Below are 24,156 nucleotides of genomic sequence, written 5' to 3'. Positions count from 1 at the left end.
AAGATTGGGGGGAAATAAGAAACTGAGAGAAACCAAAATTGACGGATTTCTTCCTTCCCTACTAAAGGGTGGTTTTCCTGGCCCCCTCCCCTCCCAAATTCATGCTTGAAAGAAAACCTCTGTAGCTGATAGAAAGCATTATTCAAGTCTCATTAGGGCAGGGGGTACAGTTGTAAGGGAAGAACTGGTGTGGCAGTTCTCTGGTTTGCACAAGAGCTCAGAGGCCCCAAAATGTTGACGACCCTCGGTGTATGTGTTCTTTTTATTTACTTAGCAAGTGAAAAGAGGAAAAAGAAGTCGTGCCTGAAACACCTGGAAGTCATGTGCTCCATCCCCTCTCGCTCCCTGCTCCACCCGAGCTATTACCACAGCTTCGGCCTTTCGGAAAATTACATCGTCTTTATGGAGCAGCCCTTCAAACTTGATATACTCAAGATGGCGACAGCCTACATCAGAGGGGTGAACTGGGCCTCTTGCCTCGTGTTCCATAAGGATGACAAGGTATATATACACCTTTCCCCCACCCCCTCCTTTCTTGCTGAGTACAGCAGTACAGTAGTGAATTTTCTGTAACTAGCTATTAGTTTTATACATCTCCCTTACTCCAGCCAACATATTGTTATTAGCATGGACATTTATTTTGGAATGCCACACCTCGCATTAAATTGCAGGTGCCAAAGCCCATATTTTCATGAGACCGTGGCTAGCAACAATTTGCAGGGTGTTTGCTTATGTGAGTTTTCTTGATGTGATGACTCGGAAATCAACAAACCTCTGGAAGTACATTCACACAATCTTGGCTGTAACCTCTGCAGTATAAGGTGGTCACATCTGCATGTTGTCTAACTGACATTTGGAAGTTTATTTCCTTGCATTGGGTTCCATTATTTTATTTTTAAAATTATATATCCAGAGCTGCTAACAATATAAAAAGCCCAACACTGACTAAAACAGCCTTTCCTTACCTTATGTTCTTCAGATGTTTTAGACTACAACTTAGGATGGAGAAGAGATTTGATTCCGTTTGCATTTTAATGGGAAGTCAGCTAATTTGCACTCTGCAAACCAATACATGAACTGAAACACAATTATCCTTCAAAATGCACATATCTATGAATTTTGCAATGCGGTTCTCCAACCCAGTAATGTTTTTTTTAAAAATGCATATATTTGCAGGAAAGTGTGCAATTTAAAATGCACATTTTCATGAAAAATATATACAGTATATGTTCAGAACTGCATTCAAAAATGTGTATATTACCAGAAAAATCAGATATGCTGGTGAGTTTTCATGAAGATTAAAATAATAATTACAAACGGCTGAGAACACAGAGAAGTGAATTTAAGATTGGGAAAATGAGAAGCTGAGGTAAGCTGAAATGGACACTTTCATCCATCCCTAACTGTAGTTCCCATTAGCCCCAGCCAAGACTTGATGTCATTGGCATTAAAATGTCAGCTTGTATTCCACTCCTCTCTTTAATCTGGCATTATTCTTCATGTGTTAAAACTCTGACTTAGCCATTGAGCTCATTGGATGACCTTGGGCCTGTCCCAGTCTGTCAGCCTAGCCTACCTTACAAGGTAAGCACAGAGCAGGGAGGGGAGAACAATATACACATCTTCAGCTTCTTGGAGGAATGATGGGATATAAATGTAATAAATAAATAAAAACTATTGAGATTTATATGCTGCCTTTCAAACAGCAGTCCCAGGTTGGGTTAGAACAGCAGACAACATAAAATATAATATAATCCATATACAGTTTTTAAAACAAAATATCTAAAATGAATACAGTGGACCCTCGGGTTGCGAACATGATCCGTGCGGGAGGCACGTTCGCAACCCGCAGTGTTCACAACCCGCAGCGCCAGGTCTGCACATGCGCAGGTCGCAATTCAGCGCTTCTGCAGATGCGCAAAGAGCGATTTAGCGCTTCTGTGCATGTGCGAGCTCCGAAGCCCGGAAGTAACCCGTTCGGGAACTTCCAGGTTTGGCGCAGGACGCAACCTGAAGCATCTGTAACCCGAGGTATGACTGTATACAGAATTTTTCAGTCTGATTGAGTAATGTAATTTCCAATTTTTTTATGACAGCAACATTCTTAACCAGAAGTTGTGTTGCCATTTTGTAGACCTGGATCCACCTTATTGACAAAAGGACCAAGAAACCGGTGTCTGCCAAGTTTTGCACAGATGCCATGGTCCTCTTTCACCACGTGAATGCTTACGAGGAGGAGGACCATGTGGTTTTCGACATCATCTCCTATAAAGACAATAGCTTGTACCAGATGTTTTATTTAAAAAACCTGGGCGGTAACTTTGAAAACAGCACCAAACTCAATTCTATACCAGCCTGCAAGCGATTTGTGATTCCTCTGCAGTATGACAAGGTAAATCTAAACTATCTTTTGGTTCTGATTCACATAGTGAATGGTGAACACAGCATCTACAAGCATAAGAACAGAGAGTGCAAGTTTTGTCAAGGCAATGCAAAACTTAAATGTTGGATAGTTTGAGTAGGGACATTTCCAGACTATTGCTATTTTGGGATGGGATTCAATCGCATACAGTAAAAATCAGGTTGCAAAATCAAAGTTGTTTTGGAGTCCTTGCACAACAAATTCATATTTTATAAGCAAAGTGATGGGAAAATGCATCTTTGCTTGACACGTCATCTAACCTCTCTGCAAAGAAATCAGGATGAATGCTCAATAAACAGGTTATCTGGATGCAACCTTAGATAACAGTACTCTTCTAGAATGTCATGTTTCCCCAGGAACAGTCTTATATAGAACTTTCTGGTGCTCCCTGCAATGTCTTCTGCTGCTTACATGGAAACTCGCTATTAGCTGAATTAATAGTAGCACCAAAAAAAAAAATCTGATGAGGCCTGGGGCACTGCAGAGAGTAGTGACAAATTTCTCCAGCCAGGCCACACCTCTGAATCAGCTCTCTGGGAGCTGGACTCTGGGCCATAGCTATTTCTCTTAAAGGGGCAGCATGCCTGATATACCATAGTTGATAATGCTTACATTACACTTCTTCCCCAAATCATTGGTAGTTAAGACCTGGCAGGGCCAGGTCAATGATTAGTCAGAGTGAGGTGAGTATGCTGGGAGGCAGTTGGTGGCCCTCAAGTTATTCCTCCTGAGCTCACTGATCATACCCTTCTGATGGAGAAGAGAGCTGTGTGTCACAAAGCTTGCCCTCCACCCCGCTTAATCTCCCTCCAGGGTAGAGCAGTGCCCGGTTGCTAGTCCTGAAATAGGATTTGCTGCTATATGTAGAATGGGTGCATGTGTGAACCATATTGTCCTTTGCCTCAGGCAACAAAATGTATTGGGCTGGCTTTGAGACCTGGGCTCTGTGGGTGAATCACTGAAACGGTATGCATTTCTTTCCACAATCTCCAGCTGACCTGGCTTGTTTTCTGGGTCAGCCAAAAGAAAACAGTCAGAAGCACATTGCCTTCTGAATGACCTGGGCACAACCCAGGTAAGCCAAATAATGAAATTAATTCATTGCATTATTTACTTATACTGCGCAACGTGTTTGTATAACTCTGGCAGCCAATGTTTTGGCTGATCTACGTGGAAATCACACCTATACCCATCAGCCCAACTTGGGAGAATATCCTTTCCCCATGCAGTCTCTGTTGCCTGGCTTTCTCTCCCACAAAATCCTAGCTCCACTCTTTCCCACTCCCTCCTGCCCCAGGTCCCAGGTCCCACTTCCCAGGTCTCAACACCATAAGCACCAAAGGAACATACGATCCATGACATTCATAACTGCGTGAACCGTTTTTTAAAAGTGAATTGCAGGTGCAGGGAGGGGTGGATCAAGAAGGGAAGAGAGTGCCTCACCATCACTGGAGCCGGATCCACTGGGGTTAATGGGACATTGACCTCCTAATTTCAGACTACCCTCAGCCAACCCCTATATGCCTGCCTTCTTACTTGTGCACAGTCCAGTGGGCCGCACTTCCTAGCAGCTTACTCTCAAAGGTGCCCCTTGTAGAATTCAGCAGAGAGGAGGATGGGGACAGAACTAGAAATAGTTGGCTCCGCCTTTCAGTGGCTCTGGCTCCACCTACTGCTGGCTTCCTTGCCTGTTGATCTACCAGTCCCAATGGGCCACAGACATCACTGCACTTCACTGCATGTTCAGAAGCTGACCAGATTTGTAGTTGAACCTTACTCTAACATTAGCAATGGGACAATGTCCACCACAGTGCTTAAGGGCAGCAGTCTAGTTAAGAAGGTGCAAAATGTGACCCACATAGCTCCATCTCCCAATGGAGGCAGATGGCTGGAAGAAGGGGCCTCTGGAAGGATAGATGGAGTCTGTTGCCACTTTCCTCCACCACTCAGCATCCACCACCCGAGGCAGCCGCCTTGCCCTGTTTAACAGGGCTGGTCCATTGTGCCATGTTTTATTTCAAGGTCACATCCATGCCATACATTCAAAGCAGATTATTCCTCCCCTCATTCCTGACAACTGTAGTTTGTTAAAAATGCTGGAAATTATAGCTGCATGAGTGGTAGACTACAGTTCCCAGGTTTCTTTGGGGGAAGCCATGTGCTTTCAGTCTTATAATATGGATGTGACCTTTCTCTACTTTGCTTGAGAATTACATTTTCTGAGAGGTAACTCGGCTGCATTGCACACTGCAACACCAGAAAACAGATTTATTTTTAAAAACATGAGTTTAAGTGAATGCAATGTGAGGTATGTTCATGAAAAAAACTGCTCATTATTTCTAAATTGTTTATTAAGAATCAGATTCCATTTGTATGGGAATGAGGAGGGGGAATAAGATCACATTTTGGTTAATTCTAAGGTAACTTGAAATGTATTTCTTCATGTCTCTGAAGAATGGGGGGTGGAGCACTGGCATGGGAGTGGCTTGTGTGTCATACATAACAAATGCACATGTGCCTGTTTAGCTGCATGTATATGCGCTGGGGAACCTCAGTGGGCTGTGGCAAACAAGGGCGGCTGCAACATCTATTACATGTGCCTGTGCAGCTGAAAAGCAAAGTAAATACCGATGATGTAATACTACGTAGCATTTATTATAGTACTTGAGGGAGTGCAAAACACTTCACCAAAATTTATCAGCATTTATTATCGCCAGAATCAAACTGCATGTTGCGTGGTGGTTGCAAGACCGGAATGCCCTGCAATTTTGTGTTTCTTTGTTTCTTAAAAAGTATCTGCAGGCAGGGGTTGATGGATTGAGGTGGGAGTAGAGAAGTCTAACCCTTTGCCTCTGAGCTGGTTTCCCGTATTAAATCCCCTCCCACTGAAGTGTACATTTTCCTCTATGCATCTAGTACCAATTTCATCAGAACATAGGAAGCTGTCCTATTCAGTATAAATCAGACCATTGAACCATCTGGCTCAGTTCTGTCTACACTGGCTGACAGTATCTCTCCAGGATTACAGATGGGGGGCATTCCCAGCCTACCAGGAGATGAGGATTGAAGCTGGGACCTTCTGCATACAAAGCTGATGCCTTATTCCTGAGTTGCAGCACTTCCTCTTTCAAGCAAGAGGAGGAGTTAGGTTAGGGCTGAAAGTGGGAGGACATTGCAGAGCGCTGAAACACTATCTAATGTAGCTTTCAAAACACCCCTGTAAGGTCAACCAGCATTGTTATCAAGGGATATACAATGATGGTGCATTTTGGAAATTTTAGACTCAGGGCTTAATGGCCTTATTGCCACCCCACTTTAGATGTTGATACAACATCTGCCTTGCACACAAAGATCCAGGATCAATCCAAAGACTCTTCAGGCAGTGTTGGGAATGTCCCCTGTCTGAAACCCTAGTGAGGCACTGCCAGTCTAGATGGGCCTGACATCATATAAGACAGCTTTCTATGTTTCTATTCTCTTTCTTTAAAATTTACTAAGCCACCCAAGCTGGGTTTTGGGACCCTCGTGCTCTTTCTGCTGAGTGGAGCCCTGGATTTCTACCCCCACCCCCAATGGCACCACTGAGGTCACCGACTGAGTTCACAGCTGCAGTGAGGTTTGCCCTGGGCATTTCCCAGTTCACAGTCTTAACTGGCAGATCTCATGTGACATACACATGATTTCCAACAGGGAAGTGCTACCTTTGTCAAGAATCCCACCACATTTGAAGCAGCCCTGAAACTGTCTTGTCTTTACACTTTACTTTTGTAGGGGTAACTCATTCTGCCCATCAACCTGTCTGGCAAGTTTTGGCCTGCCACACTGTGGAATGGCTGAGAAAGTGTTCCTTGCTACGCCTTTGAAACAGGGTTATACTAATGCTATGAAAACACAGCTCTGTACTAATAACTGAGATTGCATCAGTTGTTTCCCTCAATATTTTCTTCCTTCCTGAACTGTAAAGAATGAAAGGCATGGGGGCGGGGGTTGGGGTTGGCAAAAGTGAACTGTTTTTAGTATTTTCCCTTTAAAAATCTGCATAGCAAATCTCAATGCCTTCAAATCTTTTATACTATGGCAAGTGGATCCTACAGCACATTGTCTTAATGTATTATCATCTCTCAATAAAAATCCTGTTTAGGGTGCTGGCTAGCCAGCCAGGCCCCTCCCTCCTGCAAGCCATTCCATCCCCATCCCTGACCCAGTTTCATCATCATCACTATTATTATTATTTATTATGTCACTTACCTTGCCTAGGACAACCAGGTCCTAAAGCAACTTAAAACTAACCAACCAACTAGACAATACACCCTACATAGGTACATTAAAACCAAAAAGGAAAGAGAAATACATTAAAAACATCCCACCCACTTAAATAGTTAAAGCCAGGTGTCTGGTTATAGAGGAAGGGTTTTGTCTGGCACGTAAATATATGTAATAATGGTGTCAGGCAAGCATCCCTGGAGAGAGCATTCCACAAATGGGGAGCCACTGCAGAAAAGGCCCTTTCTCATGTTGCTACTCTCAGGACCTCTTGTGGAGGGGGCACACGAATAATGGCTTCAGATTATGTGTACAGGATTCAGGTCAGTTTATATTCTCTTTTTAAGGTGACACTCAGCATTCCAGGGTTACTGTGCATGCTCAGTCCTCATTGGGTTTACTAAAAATAACCCATCTCTGTGTTTGAAATTGGCATTGTTGCAGCCAAGTTGCTTCCCATCCATTGATTCATAATTTTGTGAGCTGTTTTCTATTATGAAATACACCCTAGTGCAAATTTTACATTTAGTTTAATGGTAGAACAGCTGCTTTGCATGCAGGAGGTCCCGAATTTTATCCTCAGCATCTCCAGGTAAAGCTGAAAGAAACTCTGGTCTGAAATCCTGGAGAGATGCTGCCAGTCAGTGTGAGCTAGATGGACCAATGGTCTGACTCTGCAGAAGGCAGCTTCCTTGGTTCCTATGTATTCATTTGGCACTGGAAATGCACCCTTTGCACTATGTCTTTCAGGAGGCAGAAGTAGGCTCGAATTTGGTCCAGCTCCCATCCACCACTGCAACTGCAGTGAAGGAAAAAGATGGAAGTATCTACTGTCAGCCTGAATTAATATATGAAGGTGAGAGGACATTGTTTAGGCAGTGGGGAGGGAGCCACATTGCATCTTCTAAGTCTCATAACTTCTATTCAGGGATCTATAAAATATGACTGTGCTTGAAAATATCCCACCAGCTACCTTGTGGAATGCCCATTGAAATGATTGGCGACCTTATAGGACAGGGGTAGCTAACATGGTGCCTGTCATGGTCTGGGTTACAAGCAGTCAGAGTCCCGGCTTGGTACGTTGGGACCAGGGTAGAGGTTGGGAAGCAGGAACCAGCAGTCCAGGGTCAGCAGTCCAGGGGTCAGGAAGCCGAGGGTCAGGAAACAAGGAGTCGGGAAGCCAAGGGTCCAAAGTCAGGATACCAGGGGTTAGGAAGCCAAAGCAAGGCTAGGTGGGTAGTGTGTTGCTGTGGCAAAAAGCCAGAGAGAATTACTGGTCTTATATACCCCTCCCGGCCCTTGCCACCAGGAGCTACGAGTCTTCTGTCAAGCATTGCCCTTCCAGGCCAAACTCAGGAAGGCCCCAGTCCTGCAAGGCCCTACCAGTCACGGGGCCTGGCTCCTGACAGTGCCCTTCCATTAGTTCCAGCCAGCGTGGCCAGTTGCCATGGGAAATGGCTGTTGGAGTCCAACAACATTTTGAGGGTGCCATGTTGATACCCCTGCTCTAGGAACTTGACTCCATATATGATCACAGTTGCAGAGGGATTACACAGGAAGTCAGTCTTACTGTATTTAGTACTATAGTCTCTTTAAATATATTTACCCCTATATCAGCAGTGATTCCGTTTTCCTCTTTTTTGTTTGTTTATGAGTACAAATTGTTCTACTTCCCTTGCAGGAATAGAGCTGCCTCGCATCAATTATGACTACAATGGCAAAAAGTACAGATATATCTATGCCACTCAAGTTAAATGGAGTCCAGTTCCCACACAGGTATGCTGTCTAAAAGCACACTTCCTCTTATAACATGTCATTGTGCAATGCCAATAAACATTATACTGACCTTTATTACACAAAATCTGTTTAAAGCCAAGGCTACCTTTCCTCTGACCTCCAACTTCGCAAGAGACTCCGATTGCCATTTGCAGGCCAGGGAGCTAAGTACAAGCAGAGCAGAGTTTGAAATGAGCTGCCTAAAGAGGAGGTGGCACCTCCTTCCTTTCAGGTTCTCCACAGAAGTGCTTTAGATTCAAGGTTGGGAACCTGTGGCCCTTCAGATTTTGGAGTCCAGCTCCCATCAGCCCCAGAAAGCATGGCTATTGGTCAGGGATGATGAGAGCTGTAGTCCAACAACATCTGGAAGGCCACAGGTCCCCCACCCTTGCTTTAGATGCTTTACTGAATCACGTCCGTTTCTATTGTCCGTGGCCTATTTTATTTCTCTTATAATGGATGATGCCACCCAACACAATTATATGCATAGATCACAGCTTTAGCAACAACCAAAGAGGCCTGAGTTAAATTTGCTTGACATGCATGTTTTGTTAACCCTTAATTAAGGTTGTTGCTTCTTCCTGAGTTAAGGTCAAGGTAGGAGGACAATAGGGTGAAAATAGAGCTGAGAAGAGACTTCCTTTTTCAGCAGCAAATCTGACCCAGAGTTCAAAAGTTTTCCAAGTTATTTTGGCAACTTTGGAAAGTTACATGAAATGTGACTTTCATTCTATATTTATTTATCAAGTCAGAGATACGGAAGTGGGACCATGAAGTAATATCCTTATGTCAGGACCATATCCTGTATTCTAGACTCCATTTTAGGGTTCCCATATTTCCAAAAGTATGAACCAGGACACCCCCCAAAATTTTTGAGCTTTTTAAGACAACCCCCAAAGTTGTTGAGCATTTTTCAATTGACTTGCCTAAGATCCAGGACAAAGCGCTGCCTTTCGGAAATTCCTCCCAAACATCAATTCTGCCTTTGAAATCCTGGTAATGTCTGGGAAAATCCAGATATATGGCAGATATAATATCTAGGGATGGGCAAATCTGTCAATTTCAATTTCTCTCAGTTTCCCATTTTTCCAATCTTAAGTTCAGTTCCCCACATTTCCAACTCAATTTTCAATTGTGAGTGTGTGTATTTTTAAAGTCCTCATGAAAATTCACCAGCATTTTAGTTCAAATTTCATCGAATTGACACGTTATATGCAATTTTGCCTTAATAAAAATAATACACACATTTTTGGGAAGCGGTTTTTCCAAATATAATGCATTTTGTATGTAAAATATGCAATTTCATGCACACTTTACCCCAATATGTGTATTTTCTACACATTACTTGGCTTGAGAACTGCACTGCAAAATTCAGAAAAGTGCAAACTTTGAAGGATGCTTATGTTTCAGTTTGTGCATTGCTTCAGGAAGTGCAAATTAGGTAGGTTCACTTTTGAATGTGAATCTGAATCAATCTCAATATTTCTACACATAAAAAAATAATAATGGGGATGTTGGACAGAAAAGTTAAATGTTTATGTTGTTTGATTATTTCTTACAATCGTAATTTTAATCTCACCTTTCAGGATATAAATCTTTCCAAGGTGACTCACAATGAAATATTAGAACAATAATAAATACAGTATATTTAAAGAAACTATATATTTTTATTTACTACTTGTATATGCCCCATTTCTGCTCAGGGTGGATCACAGTTTAAAATCATGACTTATAATCTAATAGACGCAATATAAAATAAAAATGGGAAAAAGAAAAAGAAAAATACTTGATCTGGGAAGGGGAGGAACAAAATGGTAGTAACTGTAGGTTCCAGCCAGGTCAACTGAGAAGTCATTGCTGTCTCGCATCTCCCTCAGTTGTCCCCAGACACGCTGAAGGGGGTGGGGATTTGCTGTAGCATCTCTCCCTCTGAGTCAGGCAGTTGGAGTGGGGATTAATTTTATTTTGAGGAGGCATGCAAATCAAAATCAGGAAAACATTTGAAGAATTCTGTCATAAGAATGCATTTCCCCTCTTCTTTGTTCACTTAGGTAGTTAAAGTTGACACTCTGACGAAGACGGCACTTCATTGGGAGGAAGAACATTGCTGGCCAGCTGAACCAATCTTCGTTCCTAGTCCTAATGCCAAAGAGGAAGATGATGGTAAATGACATAATGGTTCTAATGAGGGAAAGTGTGAAGATTTGCGAAAGTTAGGTAAAAGTAAAGGGACCGCTACAGCGCTCATCTTGCGTTATTGGCCAAGGGACCCGGCGTACAGCTTCCAGGTCATGTGGCCAGCATGACAAAGCCGCTTCTGGCGAACCAGAGCAGCGCACGGAAACGCTGTTTACCTTCCCGCTGTAGCGGTACCTATTTAACTACTTGCACTTTGACATGCTTTCAAACTGCTAGGTCGGCAGGAGCTGCGAAAGTTAAGACACATTTTAAAGGGAATGGGATTTCATTAGTTGCAAAAAACCAATGTTTTTATTTAAAGTCTTTCTCTTTCACAAAGAGAACAGGCTTTAAGAAGCTGCTTTCCCAAGAATGGAGGCAAACAGTTTTTTTAAAAAGGGATTTGAAGGCAGTATAATACAGGCCTTGTTTACCTTATTGTGATGTAGATGCTCATTTATTATCCTGCTGCTGTCTCTGGTCAAACAAGTTTGGGAGGCTTTGGAAGCATTACGGAAACCTGCAAAACCAGTGACTAGACAGCCAGCTTTCTCTCTCCCTTTCTATCTCTCTGGTTTTGTTGGGGGAGAAGAAACTGCTCAAATTCTGCTGGAATCTCAAATGCATACATACACCATTTTATCGGTATGCTGCCTTTTTATAGTTGAAGACCATGCTCAAGGCGGCTTACAACATGGGGGGAAAAAATTACAAATCTAACAAACATAGTCATAAACAATAAATAAAACACATCGAAAAGTACAAAACCAAATTGAAATAATTTCCACATAAATCCTAAGATCTAAAAATAAAGATACCAAAAAAATTAAATATCAATAACAGCAACAACCTCCTGCCAAAAAAGAAAACCCTAAACAAAACCCCAACTCAAGAGCCAGATTTATTTGTTAAAATATGTTGGTCATCATGGCAAAAGTACAAACTGTATTAAGGTATAGTGCAGATAGGACCTGGTACTCAGAGACATGTTGCCTCTGATCCTGGATGCAGCATACGACCAGCATGATGAGTAGCCACCAACTCTTAGGTGCAGGAGAGGGAATCTATCTTCCGGTCTTGCAAGTCAATGAGTGTCCGGAAACTCAGGCAGAGGGATTTAGCTGATATTCTTTCAAATAGGAAGTGTTGAATTTATGAGCAGTTCCCCAAAGCTTGTACTGTACTAAGGTACCTACTCCAAATGGAGAATTTGATTTTTAATGACTAGATTGGCACATGTCATCCTTCCATAACAGCCCCTAAACCTTGTTTGTATCACCAGTAGAAATTTCTCGACAATGCAACCCACTTATCCACTGACATTGCACAACTCAGAACAAAGCAAAGCTACTTTTCGCCTTGACAGGCACAGAGGCGTGTACAATGGATCTTTCAAGCAGCCTATTGGAATGGCTTATCATCAAAGGGCCCCGTCTTAAACTGTGTAATAGAGTCCTGGAGATTAAGGCTGTTTTGTCTAAGCTAAACAGCAGAGTCAGCAAGCACAACAGCAGTTGTTTCATCACACTCCGCCAGTTCTGTTTTGGAAGAACTGCCGATAGGAGCAAGACATAAATATATGCTATAAGTAACTAAGGCTGTTAACTAATTGAATATATTTTAATTGACAATATCTGCCTTTTAAGTTATATATTCATTTAACCGATTACATGTAAATGTTTGAAAACCAACAAAACCTCAACATAGGAGCTTTTTGATGGAGATGTGAGAACATCCAGTTTAATAAACAAAAGTTCCTGCTCAAGATTATAAGGAAAAGTCATAGTTAATAGTTTCTCTACCTATTTCAGTAACTTCAGTTTTCAAGCGAAATACTGAAGGTGGTCCTTGGAAGCTTATCAGGGTGAACAAACCCTGGAATGTGCAAGGGGTTCTTTGCCAGACAAAGTGCCCCTGAAGCTAGAGAGTTTGAAAACCACTACAGTAACAACAACAACAACAACAATAATAATAATGTGTGCCATTAACTTTGCATGGGTTCAAATCTCCTAAGTAATATTATAAAGTATTATTGTTGTTATTATTAATTCAATTTCTTTCCTACCCTTCACCATAATGTCCCAGGCTGCAACTCTTTGGATTTAAACTTTGCAGGCTTGTTGATGACTCACTTAGTCCATGGCATGTTGGCTAATGTAGTCTGAAAACAAGTCTTTATAATCAGGGCTACATTCCTGCTTACGTGAGTGCTTCAGCATTTGCACACATGTTGAGAAACCATTCCAAGAAGCTGCATGGAACCATTATATACTCGTGGTAATGCTGACTTAATTGGGAATCTTGACATCCACACATTGTGGCTTTTGACACATGTCACTTTCCTTTGTCAACTGTCCCCATTGCATTTATTTATCATGTGTGCCCTGCACATCTTTCAAGAAGCCCAGGGTGATGTAGTTGGCTTTCTCGTATTTTATCAACATAATAACATAATAAAAGTTGGCTTGTTTCCAGTTAATTCTTTAGCTTTTTAAGTGGCCAGCAGGCTATTTCTTCCATGCAGCAACAGTGCTTTCATTTTCATTGCAGTTTAGTGGGAAAATATTAACTCACTGTGCTAGGGCAAGCTCCAAAATTTAAGCATAAATTTATATCCATTCCATGCCCCCACTGCCCCATCTTCTCAAAAAAAGCCTTATTTCAGGAAAATCTGTTTTAGCATATATTCTGTTGCAACTTTAGGTATCATCTTGTCATCCATCGTAACGTCAGATCCCCAGAAGCTACCTTTCCTGCTGATACTGGATGCCAAAACGTTAAAGGAAATAGCTCGGGCCATGGTCAAGACAGATCTGCACCTGGACTTACATGGCCTCTTCATACCTGAGAAAGATTTGAAAATGGAGCCTGAGGCAGATTCGGACAACGAACACGAATAAAATAGACTGTTTCATGTTATAATCCGAACATTAAGTCTTGCTGCACACTGCTGAAAAAAATGCTGTGATACTCCAGTCCTCAGCACATGCACCTCTATATTTACCTGCAATGCTGGACTAATGGCCTGGTTCTTGGCATATGGTGCAAGCTGTCTGCAGTATTTCCTGGGTGCTTTTGCCAAGCTTTGCAAGATATCTGTGCAATGAACATATGACTTAGTTGCTTGAACAAAGTGTGTTTACAATGTGGTGTGTGCAACATGAATCACACTTTCCAAAGTTTGAAATCTTCCAGGATTGTGTTCAGCACATAATTAGAAGAAGAAAACCCCGATAATCTGAGTTTGTCAGAAATTCTGGTGTTTGATCGCAATTCATTTGTGATTCATTGTCAGCTGATTACTTTGGTGCTTCATTTGCTAAATCCAACGACCAAAGTGAAATGTCAAGTTAAGGTGCTAAACGATTTCTTGACCTGACATTCTGTATTATTTCAAAAGAAGGCAAGGCTCATCCTCCTTCCTGTGTGGAAAAAAATGTTTAAATCCAGAGTGCTTTTATATTATTTTTAATTATATTGTAATTATATTTAAAGCAAGCCTTTTTCCTTTGAATCCTTCAGATGTACTTATTTTTAGATCTTTTCTTTAAGAACTTCTAATACAAGTTCAGTGGGCTTACTGTCCTTACTGTCTCATAAGTGAATTATACTTTGCTATTTCAGCAGAAGCGAGATTGTGTTCGTATATTTTTGTCTGTTTAAGAGAAATATAACCAAGCTAAGACTAAGCACTGTGTCCAAAGAACCTAACAATTAGTAGTGACAAAAGTAATTTTACATGCGCAGACAGAAATACTTGTCTCATATGGTATTCCCTAAGGTATATTCAGCAAAATATTGTAATATAATAAAGATAACCTTAGCTAAACACACTGTTCTGAAGCCAAGGGCAAAAGAAACCAGAATATGATTTGACTTCAACTTTAAATATGTCTGATTTTAAAAAGTAAAGGTCCTGATAGGCAAGTATTGCCACAAATGCTTAACAAACGCCATCTTCTGTTATTTTGTGAGCTGTAAAATACTCATGCAGAAGTCTTTCTTCTGAATACATATAAAGAGCATTGCACTATTAATCCCAGATCCCCCTTCACCCCCAACTGCACCCCACCCCTGGCACGTCTTTTTGTTATTATTTTCAAATACGTAGCCAAACATAAATAGCATTTTTCTAGTTGTTCTGCAACAAACCGCCTACAGTTCAACCACTGCCTTTTCTTTCGAAGAGCATTTAACTCTGCACCTCTTAAAGAAAATGAGCTGCTGGGAAAACTATTCACCCATTCTGTAAAAGGGTGTGTGTTGTTCTGTGGGCTTTATTTATTTACTTCATGAAATTTATATACTCTGAAAAACCTCAAAGCGGTTTACAAAAAGAGAGACAGAGAGAGAGAGAGAGAGAGAGAGAAATTCACAACCATACTTCAAAACTTTAGTAATTTAACTTTTGTGTAAGTTAAATTACTAAAGCACATTAGAATTACCTCGACTTTCTAAGCATCTGGATAGGCTTGTTTTAGCAGGTTCTTAAAAGAGTATAGTGAAGACGCCTACTTGATCTTGATAGGCAGGGAGAACGCTAAACAATCAAGTTCTTGCAAAGGCAGAATAGGTAGGCTATGTGGCATCTGTAGTAGTGCCAATTTCACCGACTGAAGTGGTCAAGTGGGCACATGTGGGATAAGGCAATCTCATCGGTAAACTGGTCCCAAGTTGTTACGGGCTTTATATGCTAATAGTGGCTCCTGGAACTTGGCATAGTAGCAAATCAATAGCCAGTGAAGATCTCTGAGCACAAATGTTATGGGCTGACACGGCCTCGTACCTGTCAGCATTCTGCACTAACTGCAGAAGTGGGAGGGAAGCCCCACATAGAGCGCATTGCAGTAATCCAGTCTTGAAGCAGCCAGTTGGCAAGGCTTTCAACAGCTGTCCACTGTAAGAGCGACCCCAAATGAGTGGCAAAAAGGCTGCCATTTTTAAAGGTGGCAGCCATTTTGAATCCCCCCCAAATTCAGAAAGCACCTCAGAATAGTTTTCTATGGGAAGCAATACAGGGACTGCTCCGATTCCCACCCACCCCCTCAACCAGAATTTCACCTCATGCCCCTGAAATGTAACCAAAACAAAACAGCCAATTTCAAGGTGGGTGAAACAGTAGAGAAATAGCCTTTGCCTCTTTCTTCCAGCCCGCTGCCCTCCTTAGAGCTCAATCCAATGCATGTTTACTTGGAAGTAAATTTCACTGTAATCAGTGTACTTGATCCTTCAGAAGGATACAGTCTTAAGCACTATACAAGATCCAGCCATTTAGAATAGCATTCTGCCACCATAGCAGTTGATTTGTCTGCGATCCTTTGAAATTATGGACATTAATTCAATAACTCACTGCCCATTTTCTATAGCAAAAAAAGTGACAGCCATAAAGCTTGGAAAACAGCAGAGGGACACATAGCTCTCACTTCTTCCTGTTCTCATTTGAAAGCCACCATTTTGTGGCAGGGTCGTTGCCATTCTTATATTTTGACTCTCTCCTTCCTCCAGGTTCAATACCCTGGCATCTCCAGGAAGAGTTAGAGGAGACCCCCATAGGAAATCCTGGAGAGCCACAGCTACTCAGTGTAGAAAGTACTGAGTGTATCTGGCAGTTTCTTATGTTCCCAAACAGCCTCTGGAAGGCAGATAAGGTTCCTCCTGCTGTTATTAAATCTTCATTCTCTCAGTACTGCTGCATACACAAAAATGCATACAGTTGGAATTTAAACCAGGTTTCCTCAACATGGCACTCACCAGGTGTTTTTGGACTACGGCTCCTAAACCAATCCATAAGAGTAGCGTGCCAATTTTTTTAAATAAAAGCACATTGCCTGTATCATAACAAATGAATCCTCAATCTGGAAAGGAGGGTGATTCGGATACTATATTCTAACTGGGTGGCCATTCATGGACAGAAATCAAACGTACAGTAATTCTGTCTTAACAAGGAACTTGGCATGGTGCAAGGAGATTACAGTCCAGGTGCCATTGCATTATTCTGTCTCATGCTAGCTTAATTTTCACTTTGGCTCCCCCTAGAATTCGATAAACGTCTTTGGAGCTGAAGAATGTTTCAGACCAGAGATGATTTGGGAAATCACCGTAATGTGTATAAACACAGTAAGCTGTCAGACCCATTGAAATTAAGTTAAATATCACGCAGTTCTTGCTTCATTTGTTCTGATTAACTCCAGGGGGCATGGTATTTTTACCAAGGGAATTTCTGGTGGGAAGCTAAAATCCCAGGTATGTTCAATAGAAACCAATATGTTTATTTTAGACTGTTAGCAACTGAGGGCAGTTTGCACAATCCTTCAATGCTTTTTAACAAAATTAGAATTTCACGTGACAAAGGTAAAGGTCTGTGCAAGTGTTCCCCCGACTCGCAGAGTCCCAGTTTCAATGCTCAGCCTTAACCATTGTTAAGCTTGTGGTAGCATCATAGCTTGAGCTCGTTTCACTTGGGTCTCTTTTTCTCAGAATAACTTATCAAGATTTACAATTCCTTGTGGAGTATGACTAAAATGAGTAAGACTTTTTTAAAAAAATGAAGATAATTATGTCAGTTCATTTGGTGAAAATGTATATATCGATACTGCAGCATAATTTCATTATGATGGCCAATGGTGGGGGAGACATGAAGTAGTATGCAAGCTTTTGTGTTTTCTTAAGTGACAAAACAAATTTGGAAGGGAGGAAAGTTTGGAGAGAGAAAAGATGTTGTTGAGCACGATTTAAAAAAATAAAACAAAAACAGTCTATGGTCACAGCCACACCATCCATTTAAAGAACCCTGGGGAACTCACAAAGCTATGATTTCCAGCACCCTTAACACAATCAGAGACGTCTTTCGCATAGGGTTTAATGGTGCATCGCGCCAGGGTGCCGGCCTCTCAGGAGCGCCCCAGCGAGTGGGGGAGCTGCATGGCTATGCTGACGGCCTCCCATTTCCCTGCATGACTGCCATATGACTGGCGGGCATGCAGCTTCTCTCCCAAGCCTCCACGGGGATTGCTCTCCTCCTAAGGAGGCTTGGGAGGGAAGCTGCATGCCTGCCAGCCATATGACAGGCATGCAGGGAAAGGGGAGGCCGTCAGTGGCCCGCAGTGGCATGGGGGGGAGTTGCGCCCCCCATGGCTGGCAGTGTGCAGCTTCCCCCGCACTATCCGTGGTAATTTGGGGGCGCTGAGCGGATATTTGCACCGCAGTGCCGCATCTGCTAAAGACGGCCCTGAACGCAATATACAGTAGTTCCCAACATTCTTTGAGGGAACCCATGTGCTGTAAATGTGTGTTGAATGTGCTTTAAATGTTTTGGATGTGACCATAGATGGAATAGAGGAGTTAACATGCAGATCAAGAAGGTTATAGTTTTGGGGGTAGCCTTCCTATTCATAGGGGAAGAAAGCCAAATATGAAGGGTCATGATGATAGAAATACTGTACAAGTATATAAATTAAGCATCATGGACTATGGAGGAAGTGGATAGAGCATGCCTCCACAGGGCATTTTATAGTGGAGTTTGCATTGCTCACACAGGTAGCTTTTTTGCAGTATCCACAATACATTGTCTTTCTCAAAACGCTACCCCATCCTTCCTCCCCAATTCATTCTGGATTTACCATTTCCATGTGTTTTGTTTTGACTTACTGCATTTTATGTGTCTATGTTAAATCTGGATTAAGTGGGGAAAGCATATGGGATGGCATTTTTGCTGAGGATCACTTCATGTGAATGCTGTGTAAAACTTTCATGCATGAGAAGCACCGAATCCACAATAAGCTGCTGTGTGGAAGCACTCAGATAGCTATTTTGCTCCCCCTGCCATCATACTAGAAGCTGAATGGTGGTAGATTCAGGTCTGGCAAAGGGAAATACTTTCACCATGCAGGGATAGTTAAATTACAAACTATGCTTCCACAAGATGTAGTGATGGCTACCAACTTAATGACTTTAAAAGGGAATTAGCAATATTCATGGAGCATAAGGCTAAAAACTGCTGCGACATCATGTGTACAGCACCCTAAAAAGCTTATGAGCTTCTAACCAGCATCTGGTTGATCACAATAAAAACTAGATTATGGACTAGATAGACTTTTGCTCTGGTCCAGCAGGGTTCTTACTATCCCATTCTTCTTCCTCCCAAAGAAGCCCAATGGGCAAATTGTTGTTGTTTAGTCGTTAAGTCGTGTCCGACTCTTCGTGACCCCATGGACCAGAGCATGCCAGGCACTCCTGTCTTCCGCTGCCTCCCGCAGTTTGGTCAAATAGTAAAAACAATGCAATTAAGATAAAACATGTTGTGAACAATTAAATACAATTAAGAATATCTTAAAACATGTTAAAATAGCCACATATAATTTCAAGGTTGGTGAGAACAGTAAGTTGTAGCCAATACTACTCCTGCTCCGAGTAGTTCCATTGTAATTAATGGCCATGACTAATTTAGGTCTATTAATTTCAATGGGTTTGCTATGAGTAAAACTTAGTTGGAGACAACCCACTATCTTTCAACCATCAAAATCCTGGGTAATCAGGAAATGTTTTTAATTTCCTCCTGAGTGTTAATAATGTCTTATTTTGTTCTTAATACTGAGAGTGAGCCTTTAATTGATAAAATTGGGTACATAGGGCACTTCCAGACATGCTATTTGGGAAAATGTAGGTTGCACAATTGAAGCTAATTTGGAGATCTAATGCAACAAACCTGCTTTCCTGAAAGATTCAATTTTTGCAATACGTAAAGTGATGGGGAAATGCACAGGAAAATGTGGGATAATATTTGCTTGATGCAACATTGTCTAACTTCCTCCAAACAAATCAGAATGAATGCTAATTAAATAGCCAGTGCCATCTAATTCCCCTGCAAACAAATAAAGATAATGCTCAATAAACAGTTTGCCTGGAAGTTCCATGCTTTGGAAATGGAAACTGGACCAAAGAGGGATGGATGACATTGCCCCACATCATTCTCACTGAGTTATTGGTTAAGTAGGGCTTTGAATTCAAGTTACCCAGATCTGACTATTAACATACACCCATAGGATATGCTGGATCTTACAGGCCTTTGGGGCTTTCTACTTGTGCAACATGAAAACCTGCTACTCTAACCAACAGGTTCAATGCAAGTGTGAGGAGTTGAGCTCAGCCGACCATGGCCTTGAAGCTGTGCCATTGCAGGTACTACTAGAAATCAACACTGGTGGGCCAAAAGTGGTGTTCTATGGCAGATGGCTACCTGATGTCAGGGGCAGACCTTGGGAATATGCCACCCTGTGCAAGGCCATTTGACGCACTCACAGTACCAGCTTAAGCTGGGCTTTGGGAAGGAGGTACAGGGTCCTAGAGCCCACCTATGTCCTTCCCAAAGCCCAGTAAGAACTTGCATGGCTTTGGGAAGGTAGAAGGAGCACTCTTGGACCCTGTCAGAGCCCACATGCCTCCTTCCTGAAACCAGGCAAGCACTGACCAGGCTTTGAGAAGGTGCCCTTCTTGGTTGCATGCCCGGTGCAACCGCTTGCACTGCCCTAAATCCACTCCTGCTGGTGTGCTCTTAACCTCTCCTCTCCTTGGCTGCATAAAGAGCTGGGACAGCAGGTAAGGCAGTCCTGAAGCAATTTCCCATAGAAAGCAGAGGATAGGTAGGGTAATAAGATAAAGAAATTGGAAAATCCAGGTTGAAGGCACCTGGTGGAAAGCCAGTATTGCAGCAACATCAGACTTTTACTCTCTTATATCACAGCCAGAGCCCTACATCCAGCCTTTCCTCAGATCAGTGATTGCATCATAACACAAGGTCACATCCATACATGCCAGAGAATCATGGGAACTGTAATTTACCCCTCACAGAACTACAATTCCCAGCATCCTTAACACACTATAGTTCCACCAACATTCTTTGGGGGAAGTCATGTCTTTTCAGCACAAATCACTCTGCTGATGTAAACAGTCTTAAGTCCAATAACATCCCTTTCTACTGAAAGCTTTTGTCAGACTAACTTGCTTTGGGTCTGTTTTAGAGCCTTGATTCCATTGCCACTGAAGTAAATGGCCAGATCTTTGTCTTTAGGGATGCCGGGTCAGAACATAAAGCTCAGCATACAATTAGGGCTCTTGAAATCAATACAAGCACTTAAGGAGTTGCACCATACACCAATATCCTGGAAGAAATCTCAGGCAGAGGATTAAAATCAGGGTGAAGCTGAAAACATACCGTCACTTGCAGGCAGGCAATATAAAAGGGTGTGTATGTTTTTGTGGAGCAGGGAAAGGCTAGTCAGGACAACCTGCTTAACACCAAATCTATGCCACTGCAATGACTAGCCTAAAGTTACGGTAAGTCAGGTGATCTTGACATTAATTTGCATGAATAAAACAGGACGACTCTATTTCCCCTCTGACCCAAATGTTGCAGTGCAAGCTACTTCACATGTGATGTTTTTCCTGCACATGGGTCATTAAAAAACACGCACACATTCCCTACCAACTCCATCCTTGCATTTAAAGTGTAATGCTGGGGTTTATTATGGACAGTGGCTTCCTCGCCTACCTACCTACTTCCTGTTCCTCGGCTGTCACCTAGCAATAGCCTACAGCAGTAGGCTGTTACAAAGAGAGAGAAGGAAAGCAGAGCTACTCCATCAGATCTACTGAGAGCCTTTGGGCTCATCCACACTTGCTTATGGGCTGCATTTTTAGGCACATGTCCAGGCTTTCCAGATTCAGGTTTGATCAGTGGGGTTTTTTGTTTTGTTTTGTTTTGTCCTGGCACTTTCCCCAGGAAAACCTGAGTTGGCAATAGGGTTTTCCGCAGATTGTCATGTGCTCCGATTCCGCTGTAAAATGCTGGTTTCCCAAGAGAAAGTGACCGGGGGACAGACGGACGACAAACCCTGCTCAAACACGGACCTGGAAAGCCTGGACCTGTGCCTAAAAAGCATGTAGCAAAGGTTAGTGCAGACAAGCCTTTTTCCTCAGTGGTCACTTAGCAAAAGCAGCTCCATCAGGCTGTAGCAGAATGAGATAAGAGAAAAGAATCCAGGCCATTCAATCAGCTCTACTGAGAAACAGTTCTCTCAGCTATATCCACCTCAGCTGGTCAACCTTTAAGAACTGCTATCTAAATTTTGGAGAAAATTTGGAAAAGTGCAAATTTGGAAGGATAGCTGTGCTTTGGTTCAAGTAGTTTTGGAAAGTGAGAATTAGACAGACTAACCTGTAACTGTGAACTGAATTTCTCTCCCATCCCTACCTTCAGTCCTCACCCTTCCATTCTTTTCTCCTGGAGGGAGGGTTGAAGGGAGAGAGGATGGCTGGGCCATTTCCTGTTTTGTTTTCAACAGGCTTCTTTCCCATTTTTTTGCATCTAGGTTTGTTCTTCCTTGATCCATCTGTTACATCACCTGCTTTCCTTGTTGACCTAGATAGGTGACTTGAGAAGCCAAGTCATTGTTTACAAGTTGAAGGGAAAACCAAAAACACAGTTCTGCCTCCTTACATCATAATTATTAACAGGTGACAGCAGAAACAAATTACTTGAATTAATTAAGACAAGGTCACCCAAATTACTGGCTTTCACATTACATGCAGTCAAAGCACAACTCCCTTGGTTATGAAATTTCCAAAGCAGCTGTATTAATGGAGAAACACACAGGCCTTCTTAGAGGTCCAGTTCCTTGAGCGTCCTCAGCTTTGGGAGTTTATTGAGCACGAGGCATTGGGTTGTTCCACATTTCTTTCTCTTCCAGGCTGACTGGGACAGATCATATTCAGTGCAGCACACCCCATCCCACCCCCAAAGGAAATCATTGCATTGCATATGTAGGGTGTAATTCAGTGTTGTGCTATGCCAAATGTTCTATCTGCTCAAGCATTTCAGCTTGCCTGATCGAATTACCTCCCCCTCTCTGTAATCCCTAAATACTGTTCTGGGGGGGTCTTCCTGACCACCCAGAGCCAATTTTGGGGAAGGAGAGGGGGAAAGCCCCATTTCACAAGCCAAAATCTTTGCACAGGGCTCTTTAGGCGAATCCTGCCCCTAATGTCTGCTTCTTGTAATGTTATAGACAGATGCAGAGTATCAAAGTTCGCGCTTTATGGTGGGAACTAGAATACTAAAAGCTGGTCAACTCCAACACCCAGCCTCAGAATCTAGGACAGAGGTGGGGAAATCTCAGGTCTAGGTGGGGGAATCTATAGGCCTCTCTATCTGGCCTTTGGGACTGACTCCCCAGCTACATCCCTCACCATCCTTGGGTGTTTCTGGTTAGCTGCAACATGTCCTCTATCTCTGATAATGGCTCTTGCTTGCTTGGATGGAAGATAGAGGGGTGAGTGTGAGTGTGTAGAAACCAGCCTTCCGTATAAAGCTAAATTTACATTAATCTACTCATTTTTGTTACTGGCCTCACAAAAGTTTTGTGACCCCCATAAAAGTTTTCCATAATGAAATGTGGCCCTTGGGCTAAAAAATAGCCCCTGCCCTGATATAGGATGAGCCTTAGGATTTATTTAATTGTTCTTTTTATTTAAAATATTTTAGGCTGGTTTTCTGGGCAAATGCCTTTCCAAAGGAGCTCACAAGCAAAATAAAAGATAAAAATGGTACAAAATGTAAAACTTTAAATCACTCCACATCAACTTCTAGGTGCGCTATGGTGATAGCTGCCAGAACTAGCACTAAGAACTTGCAAATCTCTGCATTGTTGCCCATGTGGCAAGGTATAAGGCCTGTGAGTTACAGCATGCCCAGGGCAGCAAATGCTTCCTGAACTTCCAATGCACCCATGCAGGCCATTGGCTATAGATATGAAATAAAAGGCTTCCTTTTCTGACTTCACCTGGGCAACAACAATATCCCCTGGCTTTTGATGTTTGGGAATGAGCCTGAGGGTGAGGATTGCATCCCTCCTCCTTTATGTGTACAAGTTTCAGTATGGGCCTACATGTCCAAATGCAAACACAGGTTTTATTTACATATGTACCACCCTTTAATAAAACATCAGGGTGGTGTACAGCAATGTAAAAACATTTTTAAAACCAATAAAAGCAGCAGAAAACAATCATTAAAAAGACTGGCTACTCAAGAAAAGTTTAATTGGCTGCATAGGCCTGTCCACATTTTAAAAAAAAGTCTTAAGAGATGTCTGCCAAATGTCTCTTTGAAGCGTGTTCCACAGCATGGGATCAGCAATACTAAATGCCCAACTTCTGGTTGGGGCCAGTGTAATAATTGGGTTGTATTCAACTACATCCCATGCAGAATGCACCCACTGAAAAGAATGAACCTGTTAATTCATTTCAATGAGTCTACTGTGAAATTACTTGGGCTGCATTCAGACAGCACTTTATTCCCTTTTTCCAACATTTCCTTACCTGACAATTTCTGCATTTTATCTTATCTTTCACATGATGCTAAAGTCACATCTGGGAATCTAGTGGAATCGAATGGAACTAGCACTCATTTCTATGTTTAAAAAATCTGTTTGCAGTCCTGTTCACCTGGGAAATAGTGTGAATTT

General features: G+C 42.2%; 1 protein-coding gene across 2 annotated transcripts in view; it reads left to right on the top strand.

The window, feature by feature from the left end:
- The window catches only part of BCO1 (beta-carotene oxygenase 1), a 33,519-nt gene extending 15,944 nt beyond the window's left edge, over positions 1-17,575 (top strand). For both annotated transcript variants that reach the window (XM_035119380.2, XM_035119381.2), the window contains exons 6-11: positions 275-501; positions 2,135-2,392; positions 7,436-7,541; positions 8,367-8,461; positions 10,513-10,624; positions 13,343-17,575. In XM_035119380.2, the coding sequence (XP_034975271.1) occupies positions 275-501; positions 2,135-2,392; positions 7,436-7,541; positions 8,367-8,461; positions 10,513-10,624; positions 13,343-13,539 (995 nt within the window). In that variant the 3' untranslated portion in view covers positions 13,540-17,575. The remainder of the gene's footprint in view (positions 1-274; positions 502-2,134; positions 2,393-7,435; positions 7,542-8,366; positions 8,462-10,512; positions 10,625-13,342) is intronic.
- Positions 17,576-24,156: the final 6,581 nt, after the last annotated feature.

Source organism: Zootoca vivipara, chromosome 6, assembly GCF_963506605.1.
Source record: "Zootoca vivipara chromosome 6, rZooViv1.1, whole genome shotgun sequence".
Taxonomy (NCBI): Eukaryota; Metazoa; Chordata; class Lepidosauria; order Squamata; family Lacertidae; genus Zootoca; species Zootoca vivipara.
The sequence above is the reverse complement of the archived record's forward strand: the minus strand, read 5'-3'. Positions and strand labels throughout refer to the sequence as shown.